The following is a 14,292-nucleotide window of genomic DNA, read 5'->3' on the forward strand; positions in this document are numbered from 1 at the left end:
CCCGGGTGCCTATCTGCGTTTGTATGCTCCCCCCGTGTTGTGCATGGCTTTCTTCTGGGCTCTCTGGTTTCCTCCCATAGCTAAAACAAAGCATGCAATGTGTGACTGGTCCTGGCCAAATATCCCTGTGCTGACAATTTACCTTGAAACTACTCGTAGCAATATCGCCCCCCCCCCCACCCCTACTGCAAAAACGTAGCATTGAGATATTTTTTCTGGATAAACAAATGTAATCATTATAATAAAGAATAATTACTGGGGATATTGCATTGTGCCACGATGCGCTAGGAGGCATCATGGACTGGGTTAAGAAAGACACGCAATTTATATGTACATTTATATAAATAGGTTATTTATAATAAATAGAAACTGTCACTTGGATGAAAAATGCATATGAAATGGTGTCACTCACTTGTGCAGGTCTTCTGCAAATGCTGCCATTTCCATCAGCCTTTTATTATTCCAATCGTTCACCTCGCAAAGCCACACTGAGTCCTGAGACTCTGTTTTAGGAGGGTCCTGGCCATGCTGATAATACGGCGGTTGCACATCACGCACTTGACCCCTCCTGCTCTTCCATTTCTATTTAGTGTTTTCGTTTTCTGGGCTAGGCTCCCGGTGTTTTTGAGTGCTTCTGCACTCAAATTGTTTTTAAATGCTATAATGCCCAAAATAGTTCAATAAGGACGTTCATAGTAATTAAGGCGACAATCACCGCATGTAATTAAGCTGCTGAAGTAGTCCTCAGAGGGACAATTTCTTTTAAGACATTTTTTTTCATCACCAAGATCTGGTAATTTTTCATTTCCCACCTCTGGGCAATGAAGAATTTGAGCTTCATTGTGATGGGGCCAGGGATAGGCTGCAGACAGCCGAGACGCTTCAGGACAGTGCCCAGCCCTCCACCAGTGGGTAAACAGGGCCCAGGAACTGAGAAAAGGGAAACTCCTGCGAGGAATAAACAGGCTGAGGGAGGAGGGTAGCACTCGGCGGAGGAACTTAGCCCTGCCATAAATGCACCAAGTACACCCAGAGGGGCGGGGAGGGGGGGATGCTTCTCATGAGCAGCAGATAGTTGTGACGAGGGCGGTGAATTGGCTGTGTAGGTATTTCCTCTGGGGAGATGTCAGAAGAATTAGACGCAGAGTGGTGGTGGCTGAAATGGAGGCAGTCCCTCCAGTTTCAACGCAAGAGGAGGCAACAGACAAGGAGAAGGGAGCGAAGCCCTCCGCGGTTTACCGAGCCGCCGGACCCATCTTGGCCAGAACTCTCACTTGTTCAACACATGCTGGACATGATTAGACACGAATGTGAACCCCCTCCCCCCCTCCCCCCTTCGAAGTGCCCAAGTAATGTGGAGAAGCGTTACACACTACCTGGCCCAGGAGATGGTGGCTCTCTGACCCCCTGGGGCGTGCTGGGTGGGAGAAGCTGGCATCTCCCACAGAACAGGCGGGGGAGTTTCTATTAAAGGCAGACTAAGTTATTGAATTTCCAGTAAAAGGCAAACGTGCAAAAAGAGAACAAAAACTCTAAGAGGTAATATATAAATAAATAAACCGAACGTGATTGTTGTTGTGAAGAGCATGCCCTTAGAAGAGTAAGCCACAAGTCTTGTAACCATCAATGGGGCTAGACAGAAATTATGATTGTTACATCCTATGCCGTGTTTATCTTGCTTTTCTAAGAAATACGTTATTAAATGTTTTCGTTGAATACAAGGTTACGAAAACACAAACAACGAGGATGTGGGATCCATCAAACAAACGCCTTCTGGGGGGGGGAAATAAATATATAAGCGAGGGAGTGCAAATCTGTCAAACAGCACGCCTCGAGACGGCATGAAAGGTAAAATAGGAAGATAGATGTGTGACAGTGCGGCGGGCGCGGTTGGGAAGCGCGCTCAGCAATGTCCAGCGGCTTAGCCGTCACAAGTGTGCAGGCGCTGCAACTGCACTGGGGCCTACGTTCTGGAGGGATCCAGGCGACGGGCTGCCGAAAAGAGCGGAAGTCGGACAGGTCCATCCCGTGTGTTGCCTGCACTAGGGCCCTTACTTACGACGCTGCGCCGCTGGCGATGTGCACGAGTGGACGGGCCCCATTTGATTGCGCTAGATGTGCAACTGCTAACATATGAAGCTCAAGCACTGGCTGGTAGAGAAAGCGATAGAAGACTGCTAGTGTCTGTGTGATTAATAATAATAATTGAAACGACTTTGTCCAGGAAAACCACACTTGAGTCTGAACACACTTTTTTCTGGAGGATCCTGTTGCATTGGGATGTTTCGCCAGCATCATTTGCATTTTATGTATTATCTTTGGGAGGACACTGGAGAGCTTACATGAAACCCACACAGAACAGGGGGAGAGAACGTACACCTCCACACAGAAAGGTTCCAGAATCAGGAATTGAACTCCTTCTCACTGTTACCAACGCAGCACCATCCTGATGAGTATCATGATAGCAATGGGCAATATGAGGATTGGTAGGAGAATTTATTACAAAAGTGAGACACATTACAATGAATATTGCGATTCACACATCACGCAATATTCTCCATGGAAGTCCCTGACCTACATTGTCTTGGGCCTCCCCAAGGTCAACTCAGCCTTAAATGAATACCCGTGGTACTGTGTAAACATCAGCACTGGGGATTTAAAAAAAAAGTGGCGGGTGTGTTGCTGGTCATACCACGCCTGGGGTGCCCTGCTGCCGCTGCTGCTTAATAAGATGCTTACTAACAGCCCTTGCCCCAACAGTGTTAAGGGCTATGGGGAGGGTCTTTGTTTTATTTGTTGATCTGGGTGGTTATCTATAATACATCGGAACTGTCACGAGCATGAAATATCGATATAAAGAGGTGTCACTCACTTCTCTCCAAGTCGTCTGCAAATGATGACATTTGCAGCTGCTTATATTTATTTTTATTCCTCCTTCAAAAACAAACAGTGAAAAAAACGAAGAGAGAGAGGAAATAGTGCAGTATTTTCTCAATAAAATCTGGGGAAGTGGATGACATTTTCTGGGGAACTGTTAGAGAATAAATGGTGGTGGCTTTGACAGTGTTGGTACTGGTGACAGTGTATTGGTTATGGTGACCACTGGTCATCATATTGCTGTGGTGGTGAGGGTGTTGGTAGTGTCAGTCATTGGTTGGCAGTGGACGTGGTGGCGATTGTGTCGCTGTGTTAATGGTTGTGATCAAAGTGGTATTGACAGTGATGGTCGGTCATTGATGGTGACTCGTGGTGATTGTATTACAGTGGTGATAGTGACCATAGTTTTGATGGTGGTGGTGATAATGGAGTAATGGTGACTAAATTTCAATTTAAAGCTTTCGTGACTGCAGGGATTCATCTTCTTGGTTTTTTCGGTAAAGTCACGTAGAAGGGAAATGATAAAATGATTAAAATAAAACATAATAAAATAAAAAAGAAACAGCTGTCGGAAAGACAGCGTTCCAATGAACACCGCCAAGCTTGGCAGTATATATTTAAGCTGGGTCGGGGGAGGAGAGCGCCTTGACAGAGGAGTTTACATATCAACAGCGGAATGAAGCATATTGATGGAAAATGCAGATATGGGATTAGTCACTCCTTGTGGAATGTGTAATGGTGACTGTTAAAGATTATATATCAGTGGTGATGGTGACAGTGGTGGTGTTGATAGGTGTGTAGCGGTAGCATTGTGGTTAGCACGCTGCGCTACGAACCCGGCGACACGAGTTTGATTCCCGCTCACGGCCAACACCAGTGACGATTGTCTGAACCAGTCAAAGGACTTCCCAAGATCGACTCAGCCTCATGAGTACCTGGTGCAGTGTGTAAACATTGCCACTGGGGAGACAAACGTGGCCGGGCGTGGTGCTGGCCACCCCCCACCCCCTCATGTGCCGTGTCGGCTTTCATAGGCGCTGCTTGCTGACAGCACTTGCCCCAACAGTCTATTAGGGCTGTAGGTGGGGGGAGCAGGGGGGATATTTGGTGTCAATAGTCATGGCGCATCGGTAATGGTGACTTGGTGGTGACGCGTTGCTGCCGTGGCAGGTGGAGTTGCGGGAGAGCAGGGACAGCCAGTACGTGATCCGCTCCCAGCCCCGCGGTTCGTGCCTCTCGACGCTGGAGTGTGCCGCCTTCGCCCTCGCCGCCCTCGAGCGTGACCCCAGCATCCACGAGGTGCGTGGCTTCGACCGTCGACCTCGACTTATTACCCCCTGACTCGCAAAACCACAACACGTGACCCAGCAGGTTTGTAATTCCGGTCCCTGAGACAGCTACCCCCGGGGCCAGTCCCCCCAAGGCAAAGCAATTCCAACACACACACACACAAAAGGCAATCTTGAGGTATTTTATTTAATCTCTTGAAGGAAATCAAGTTTGAACCTTCAACCCAACAGGCCTTCTTCCAGTGTAAACTACACAGCTTCTCCTTTCACTTACCCATTAAGCCAGTGAGTTGAGTATATAAGACACGCCGCATGTTAACTAGTTCAGAGTTGGTTAACTGGCGAGTGAGTGAATGAGTGGCGAAGCGTGGAGCTGCCAAGCCACTTTCCCTGCCCAGTCTTGGGCATAACATTTGCTACACCACCCACCCGCTTAGCCATTGCATAAGTCAACTTATCAATTCGTCGAACCGCGGCCCTATACTGGCCTTGCGCAGCAGGAGTGGGTCCTACACCACCCCCTCCCGCTCGTCTTATTGATCCCCCCCAAAAAATGTTTTTTAGCTAATTAATCATTCGTGGGAGGAAAAATTGCGCGGGCCAGAAACATCAATGCTGGCAAAATGGAGCTGCTCGGATGCTGGCTTGGCACCCACCGTTTGTTACGGTCATCAGCCATTGATCCCGCTAATTGCCCTAATGGGACGGCGTTGGCGCCCGTGACGACGGCCCGTTCCGCTCCCGCTATGGAATTCAGCAACGCCCTCCTTTTTCGCCTCCCGACACGGGCGCTCAATTAACGTCGAGTGGACGCCAAACAAAACAAGCAAAACAGACCGAAATTGAAAAGTTCTGGACCGTGGCGTGAAGCCGGACCGAATTACCTTTATGTCGAAGTGCGCGCTGCAGGAACGAATGGTATTATTTGAAAACGTGACAGGAGAGGCAACACCAAATCCGTAACACGGGCTGGATAACGAGCAGGCAAGCACCACGCCTATTAAGTAGATCCTTCAGCTTGTGTGTTCCTGTGTGTGGCCTCAAGGTGCACTTGGCCTGGCACAAGCATCGTGGTGACGTCACCGCCACTTAGTGGCGAATGGCGGTTGTTGTTGTTATATGCTTACGTTAGGTCGACTCAGCCTGAATGTGTACCTGGTGTGGTGTATAAACATCGCCACTGGGGAGATAAAAGTGGCCGGGCATGGTACTGGCCAACCACCTCCTCGTGTGCCTTTCCGGCCTTCACAGGTGCTGGCAAGCAGCACTTGCCCCAAAAGTCTGCTAAGGCAACACTGGGGATATTTATCTTTGTTTGTATGCATATGTTAGTGTGCTGCGCTGTGAACTTAGTGACTTGAGTATGAGTCCTGGGCTTCTCCTAGATCGACTTAGCCATAAATTAGTTCCTATTGTGATGTGTAAAAATGAGTCGCAGGGGAGACAAAAGCGGCCGGGCGTGCTGCTGACCACCCACCCTTTCATGTGCCGTTCCAGCCTTCATAGGTGCACGATAACAGCGCTTGCCCTAACCGTCTTTTGAGGCTATGCGAGGAGTCTTTGTATTAGTCCAATGTGTAGTGAGCGGTGGCATAGCGGTTCAAGATTCTCAGTGACCTGGATTCGATTCCTAGCCATGACAAATGGAATCTGTACCTAGTCTGGGCACTCTTAGGTTCACTCAGCCTTTTAAACGAGTGCCTGTGTTTGTAAATACTGGCAGTGGGGAGACAGAGGTAGCCAGATAGATGTCTTGCTTGTGACACGACCGTCACGCAGGTGTGCCGTGTGCCGGTCTTAATAGGCATTCGCTAACAGGCTAAGTGACTGATCCCTTATTAGTGCAAGTCAGGGGGGGGAGCTCAATCTGGTGCAGTCGTTTCACTTCCTCTTTCCTTTGCCTGTTTTTGGTTGTTTAATTGAACCTGGTTTGGACCTCAGACAGTCCTCACTGTGCCCCCCCCCCCCAACCTAAGAGCCCCGAGGGCCCCCTGCTCAGTACAAAGGCTTCCCCTGGCTCAGCCAAAGGGCTTCCTTCGCTTCACCCAGAAGGTCTCTCTTGATCATCTTAATGACCCCCCTGGCTTCTCTCTAAAGCCCCCCCCCCCTGCTCACTCTTCGACAGCCCCTCCCTCCCGCACCACCACCCAAAGCACTCTATAAACTAAACTATGAAAAAAAAAATATTTTACCAGTTAAGGCCCACTGAGCTTTATAGCTCTTTTTCAGAAGCGACCTGGCTACAAATGATAGGTCAACGAAGTGGCTTATTGCGTCAAAATTCATAGCAGCCAAATACTCTAAATTCATGTTGATTCTAAATGTGGAGGGACGAACCGGAGGCCTCGGAGAAAAATCCACACGACTACAGGGAGAACGTGCCAACTCCAAATATACAGGTGTTATGATCGGGATCGAACCCACGACCTGCTGCATACCAGGCGAGGTGGTTAACATCTTGCCACCATGGCGCCCATTCGACTTGTGGTGGTTTGTTCCCCGTGCGATTTTCTAAATTGTCACGATTCTGGTTCACGATTCTATACAAGCATTGACTCTTTACTTTGTCATGTCCCGTTTGTTCATTCCACCTTATTTGTGCTGTGCTGTTCCACCTCCTTCGATTTGGAAGTTAACTTGGTGTTTTTCTATAGCAGGGTTCTTCAATAGATGTGCCTCGCAGGGACATAAAGAGATACAGATTATTGAGATGAAATCCTGAATATAAGTAACAAAATAAATAAAGGGACAGTTTACCTCCTTCACATTTTTCCTTCCACATAAAACACGGCCTTCTGGGAGTGCATAATGTAAGCAGCATTGGTTCAACACAACTGCTGATTGGCATCGAGTGATGAGATACTAATTGTCGCACCTGTCCTGAGTGTGCCTTTGTTGTACCATAACTGCACAAATTACGCACTCCCACAAGGCCCCTTGGCTGATGAGATGTGTCTAAAAGAATACTCTCTCTTTTATGTGGAGGAACAGATATGTGTGCTAATTTATTTTTTTGTTTAACGACAAATAGAGATGAGAGACCCACAGACACGAGGTCTCATGTACAGGCATTGTGACGTCACGCCGTCACGTGACCTTGTAACATCTGTACGCATGACTAAAGACGTCACATGGCCCGCCAACACACACTCGCTCTATTGTGTGGCCAGCTGCATAATATAGTTGAAGGACCTTGTAACAATGGAACAAAAGTTCAAGTTTATATAGTTTAATGAGAACTCAAGAGATCAGATTGGTCTCATCTGCAAGCATAACCTGGGGCATTAATCTGACAATAATGGGCGAGCGTTGCTTTTTTATATCTCCAATTTGGTTATTAGCAGTGCAATTTTATAATTGGTAAAATGTTCATCCCGACATCGGCACACAATGGCCCTCTCTTTTTGAATGATGTCAGGGAATCTTTTAATGTCCGCTGTGAAGTAGACGGTGCGTAAGGACCATAACTGGGGCACTGCGGTAGCGAGATGTTAACTATCTCGCCTGGCGTACAGGAGGTCGTGGGTTCGATCCTGACCCTGACGCCTGTATATTTGAAGTTTGCATGTTCTCCCCGTGGTCGTGTGGATTTTTCTCCGGTTCCTCCATTGTTTCCCTCCACATTTAGAATCAACATGCGTTTAGAGTATTTGGCTGCTATAAATTTCCACATGATGAGCCACTTCGTTGAGCAATCATTTGTAGCCAGGCCACTTCTGAAAAAGACCTATATTGCTCAGTGGGCCTTACCTGGTAAAGTAAAAAATAAAAATGTGTTTAGAATAATTACAGATGTTACACCGCATTATTAATCAGGAGCGGCCGCTCGATTCGAACCGTGAACCTCTGCAACGAGCGGCAAACGCTCCACGGCGGCGAGGGCCCCGCCGTGTGACAGCTCCGTCGACACGTGTGACGCGGTTCCATCGCCAGCCTCTGTGAGTGTTCTTCTCCTAGTGATGATAACCCCACGCCAGGGAGGAGCAGGAGGAGACACGGCGAGTGGCAATAACAAAGCTGGGCTCTCTTTATCCACCCAAGCTTTTATTAAACTACGGTGTTTCTCTTCTGCTTCCCACCATTGAATATGTACGTTGAACTTATTACGCACCGGATGTAGCCAACTGTGCTAATTATTCTTATTATGCTGATGTGCAGTGTCAATCAATACGAACCACAGCTCTAAAACTCTTCAGACATGGGTTTTACGTTCACCCTAACACTTAATTCTTGACAAGAGATGATTCCGTGCCACCATTGCGATCCCTATTTCTAGTCAGTTACTCCCGCTCCCCGCCTCCCCGTTTTGTTAAAAGATTAAACTTTACGCTGGTCACGACATTTTTTTCCAAGGCCCTCATAAAAAACGAAAAAACTTCCCTACAGTTGCTGGGTGAACATTCCCCACACTGCAGACAAAACCGTGTAATTTGGAACGCTTCAACATTCCCGTATCATGTCCAAAAATGTAATTCAAATCCACTTCATGTATAGTGTGTAACACATTAAAAACATGTCTCGGCTCAGCTTCCATAAGCTATGCCTTAGACATTATGAATATAAGTGCTCTTCATAGTCTTTGAAAATAAAGGATTTTGAACTTCGTATCACTGTGGGTATTTTGAATATCCATTGTTAAACTTTTACCAGCGAAACGTCGTACTCAAATTGTAAATGTTGTGGCTTCAACACACCGGTGGGCTAAAGCAGTGAACTATTTGTCTTTGTCAACGTGACACTTTTTTACTGATTGGCCGTGTCGGGTGGTGGAGGGTTATGACACATTTATAAATAAACGCGATCTAAACCCAAAAACGTTGATTATGATTAAACTTTTCTGTTTATTTAGCTTAAGTTTTCTTACATGTTATAAGCTGCAGGGCTATGTGGTGGACAAGTCAGTGCGGTAGAATACATTTTCGTACTGTACTTCTACGCTCCCCGCGTCTGCTCCCCCTCCATCACCAACACGCGCTGAGCCAGCATGAAGTACGGTCAAATCACCCCTCCGCATGACACGCACAGAGAGCAGTGTGCGCACACCTACCTGTCGACATGCCTTGCAAACCGCCCACACCCAATTTAAACTCGTGTTCGATTTGTGACCCGTGTTTGTCGCTCGTCTCGGCCGTCCGTTTGTTAGACTGCGGAGGGACGCGAGCAACCGAGCTTAACTGGGACATTAACCATTTAAACGTTTGTCCGCCACGCCGCCAAATCTACATCAAACCTCCCTTTGACGAGGACCCGCGGCGGAGCGAACGCGAGCGGCGCACTCCACGGAGCCCTTCCCGCCCCCCAACCCTCCCCCCCCCCCCAACATCCGCCTACAGCCGCACGTGACGGAGCGGCTTCTGCTTCCCGCGTGTAGACTCGGAGACTTTGCAGCTTCATTCCACGTTGGCGCACGTTCACTCGGGAAGGCCGACTCCGAAGGCCCGTTGTGGCCTTTTCTCCCGCGCTATCGTGTTGGCAATTACGTCTTCTTTATCATTTAGGATTTTAGTCCGGCCACCTTCTGTGGTCTTAGGGTCAGATAAAACTCGAAAATCCCAACTGTAAATGGAGTGACGCAGTGGTAACACTTGTGTCTGACAGCAGCAGAGGGCTTGGGTTCGATACCCGCCTTGGGCCCCTTTTATAGAGCCTGTATTTTCTCCCCCTGTTAATGCAAAAAATAGAATAATAAAGTATAAACTTAGTGTTATCTAATAAATAAATAAATGCATCACGATTGCTCACCTTGTGGTCCTGCAGTGTGCACTTGTGGAATCCTGCTAAAATTTGAAACAGTTTTGCCAGGTCAAAAATATTTCCCTCGGGTGCCCGATTAGTGCGACTACGATGCTTCCTAAGATGCAGCCCGGCGGCGGGGGTTTCCGCACGTGGCCCGTAATCCAGCACCGTGGAGGCAGCGAGTTTTGCTGGATCACGCGCAGATGTCGTGAAATTCGCTTCTCTTGAGCATCGAGGAGGTGCCGTGTCCTGGCTCGCCACGAGAAAGTGGTACAGAAGAATGTGAACTGCGCCTGTTCCGTCTGTGTGGGATACAGCGTTGTCCACTTGCACACGTGGGTTTTCTTCTGGGTGCTTCGTTTTCCTCCAACGTATGAAAGCTCATTCATTGGACAGTGAGACCTTAATATATAGAGAACAGCAGAGCTTGCGTAGGGATTTGGCTCTGGATCACTAATTAGCTGCCTTTCCCCTTCGTCTGTGGTTCCTCCTTGCTCCTCTGGGTCGTTCCCTCTTCTGGAGAGTAAGTGACCATTGTGGCCTCATAACGATCATGTGGCCATGGGACCTTATCAAATGATATCGTGGCTCATAGCTTTCCAACCCTTCCCTACGCCCCACCTGTACCAATCCCATCTGCTTCACAGTAGACGTTGAAGTTCCCATCGGTGCAACTCGCCATACGTGCAAACCCTTATCCTGAACCGCTTCCCGTGGGCTTGCGTGCAGACGTTGCTACGACCGCTGCGGGGCCTCTGCTCGTTCCAGCTGGAGCACGGCGCCCGCGTGCACCACAGCAAGGAGCACCTCCTCCGCAGCGGCCTCTACGAGAAGCCGCTGCCCACCAACAAGCGCAAGCTCAAGCGCATGCAGCAGCTGCTCTACTGAGGCGGAGGGGGAGGCGGAGGGAGGGAGGGTGGGAAGCGTGAGTTTGGGGAGGCGTTGCGGCTGGTGACAAGGGACGGCCGCGGCGATGGAACGATGTGGGCAGAAGAAGAGCGATGGTCGGTGGAGGGCGGGTGATGGAGGAGGGCGGAGTGGGGAGTGAGAAGGAGTCGGGAGGGGGGGGGCGGGCGGGCAGAGTGCAGCCCTGAGGAGGAGAGAGGAGGATGGGGCGGCCGATCGGTTGGCGAGCGTTCCCCTCGCTACGAAGGCCTCAAAGAGGTACGACAGCCGCCGCGTGACTGATCGATGGCTCGGTGCTGGAGAGCCCAAAGACAAAGGTCTCCTTTATAACCTTCAATAGACTTTTGGGGCAAGTGCTGTTAGTAAGCACCTGTGAAGGCCGACGCAACACAGGGGGTGGGTGGCCAGCACCATGCCCAACCGCCTTTGTCTCCCAAATGCTGATGTTTACACACTGCACCAGGTACTAATTTGAGGCTGAATCGACCTAGGGGAGGCCTGAAACCGGTTCAAATATTCACCAGTTGTTGGTAGTGAGTAGGAATCGAACTCGGGTCACCGGGTTTCCGAGCACAGCACGCTAACTACTGCCGTGGAGAGCCCACGACCAAAACATGACACTCAGCATGGTAGCTGGTGTGTGAACAAGTCACCACCTCCAATGGAGAATGAATATTCGTTATGCAGGGTCATGAATAGATTTAATAATACATTCTGAATTGTCTTCTTTGTATTGTCTAATTTTGTATTGTCTGCCCTGCATTTGTATAATTTGTTCCATGAGGCTAAAGTAATGCTTCTTGGTGATTACGAGCTTTGCATGTTACTCAACAGCTACTAATAGATAACTCTTCACATGACAGTTATTTATATATTTAACTCGTGTCTGGCCCCATGGTGTACAATGCCGTCTCCAACCCTCATTGTCCACTCTATCTCTCTGCTGACCTCTCTACGTGCTGCGATGAAGGATCGCTGCCCAAAATGTCGCCTATATTATATTTTTCCATTTTAAGGCCACACAGGGTTATTGACTTAATAGGTTGTGTTTATCCATTAGCCTCATGGTATAATTGACTGCTAGGTGGCTAGGAGTTGGCAGTACCACTGTGGATTCTTGAATACGTTGTTAAATATAGCTGTGTGCAACTTTGGTTGTTATCTCCTATGTTTGTTGTGGGTTTTCTCTGTGTAACGTCACTTTACTCCCACATGCCAGACAGTCATTACTGGAATTGGACAAACATTTCAATGCAGGGCCCTCCTGGCATTGCCACGGTGACGAGATGTTAATTACCCTGCCAGGTATACAGGAGGTCGTGAGATCGATCCCGACCCTGACGCTTGTATATTTGGAGTTTGCATGATCTCCCCGTGGCCGCGTGGATTTGTCTCCGGGTCCTCTGGTGTTTCCTTCCAAATTTAGAAGCATGCGCTTCAAGTATTTGGCTGCTACAAATTTCCATGTGATAAGTCACTTCGTTGGGCTATCATTTCTAAATAGCCAGGTCGCTTCTGAAAAAGAGCTATAGAGCTCAGTGGGCTTAACTTGGTAAAATAAAATAAAGATTAAAAGTCAATGGGGCTTTCGTGGCTAAATAAAGAGCATTATTATTGTAGTTAACACACATTGTAAATACCATTTATTGATTTCTAAAATGCCGTTATGCTCTCTCCAATGTTATCCTCATAGTGCTATCGGCATCATGTGACGAGGCAATATATCCTAATTTCTTACAGAGTTAAAGAATGGTCATCAGAAGCAGATATCCTAGAACCACTGAAATCTATTTAAGGGACCGCTTATCCACACTAGGGGGCAGTGCTTTCTCACTTGCTCTGCCAACAGAAAGAAAAAAAATGTTCTTCACATGATCGTCAGATCGATATCTTTAATTACCACAGCTGGAACTGAGCCAGTGAGGCACCAGAAGCAGTGTATTTTTTGTGTGTGCAGTCATTGGTGACACGGCGGAGACCATGAACACCCTGTTATTGAAAAATGTGTTTTAATCACAGATGAGGTGACATAGTGGCAAGCTGTTACCTACCTTGCCTGGTATGCAGGAGGTCGTGGGTCCGATCCCGATCCAGACCACTGCATATTTGGAGTTTGCATGTTCTCCCTGTGGTCATGTGGATTTTTCTCCAAGTTCTCCGGTTTCACCCACACATTTAGAATCAACATGTGTTTAGAGTATTTGGCTGATATACATTTCCACATCATGAGCCACTTTGTTGAGTTATCATTTGTGATAGCCGGGTCACTGCGGAAAAAGAGCTACATAGCTCAGTGGGCCTTACCTGGTCAAATAAAAAAAAATAGCATAACAGACAGCCTGGGTTCTAAGTCTCGGCAGTGCCGGCTCAACACTCTGGCCTCTGATTCATCCAACCATGTCACAATCGATTCTTCTCCAAACGATTTGATGTGATGTATCGTGAGCGTGAGCACGAGTTTTAAGGAACTGAATTGTCTGTCGCGTGCGTGACTGGCATGGTCGCACAGCCCAGCAATCGTCAGCACGCCCACATGTCCACAGTGGCCTTCATCAGCGCGGTCCCTCACGTGTGTGTTAGATGAGGCCTGTGCCGTGTTTGTATCCACTCGATCCTGACCGCCCTGGGTCAGCTGTCATCGTCGTGTCAGACAGAGAGCAACGAGCGGCAAGGGTGCGGCACCTTATTCGTTTTAACACAATGCAATCAGTGCTCATGTGAGCTGTGAATCGTTTTATAATTATGATTGCTCCTCCTCACTGAGTCTCAAGACTCTCTTGGCAGGAGGGTCCTGCCAAAGTTATCGCATTAGGGGTTGCCGACGATTGCTGTGTGTTTCCCAGTTAAGTTATTTGCGAGTAACGTTTCAAACTTGGACCATGACACCGGCACAACGATGGCCTGCTTCTTTGAGAAATACATGACTCGATTTTTTTACGTCTATTGTGAAGTGAACAGCGTGTATTTGTACGAGTTGTACACCCGCAGTGTGCGGGTTATACACCCTGGTTAACACTGCGATTTCGACCCGCTAACCTCTGCAACAAGAGACATCAACGTGCTACTGTTGAACCCGTGTCACGTCTCCCAGACTAGGCCATCAGATGAACAGGAGTGATGCTGCAACAAAGATGAATTTTAAGGTGAACTTGTGTGTGTTTTTATATGCATGTCTGTTAGTTAATGAAAAATTTAGAGGAAAAAATATGAATAATCTAAAGAAATCGTCACAATAGTTTGGGGCGGGAATCTGATATTTTAATGAAATTCAGTCACCAAACCTGGCTTCCGTTGACTTCCGCAGAGAAAGAATAAAAGTGGTGAGAAAACCCATCACAACGGAAACATTAGTGCAGACCGCAAAACGACTTAACACCACACAGAGATGTCCAGCATTGCGTGTACTACAGCACTCAGCCTTGTCCAAACCATTCATTCAAAATAACTAATTGTATCGCCATGTTGTTGTTTAGGCCACCGTTTC

At 48.0% G+C, this 14,292-nt stretch overlaps 1 protein-coding gene across 2 annotated transcripts in view; it reads left to right on the forward strand.

Annotated features, from left to right (window-relative positions):
- The window catches only part of DTWD2 (DTW domain containing 2), a 53,021-nt gene extending 42,224 nt beyond the window's left edge, over window positions 1-10,797 (forward strand). For both annotated transcript variants that reach the window (XM_061570757.1, XM_061570758.1), the window contains exons 5-6: window positions 4,048-4,176; window positions 10,632-10,797. In XM_061570757.1, coding sequence (XP_061426741.1) covers window positions 4,048-4,176; window positions 10,632-10,790 — 288 coding nt within the window. In that variant the 3' untranslated portion in view covers window positions 10,791-10,797. The remainder of the gene's footprint in view (window positions 1-4,047; window positions 4,177-10,631) is intronic.
- Window positions 10,798-14,292: the final 3,495 nt, after the last annotated feature.

The sequence above is a fragment of the Lethenteron reissneri genome, chromosome 46 (assembly GCF_015708825.2).
Source record: "Lethenteron reissneri isolate LAM-NWPU_2019-01 chromosome 46, ASM1570882v1, whole genome shotgun sequence".
NCBI lineage: Eukaryota > Metazoa > Chordata > Hyperoartia > Petromyzontiformes > Petromyzontidae > Lethenteron > Lethenteron reissneri.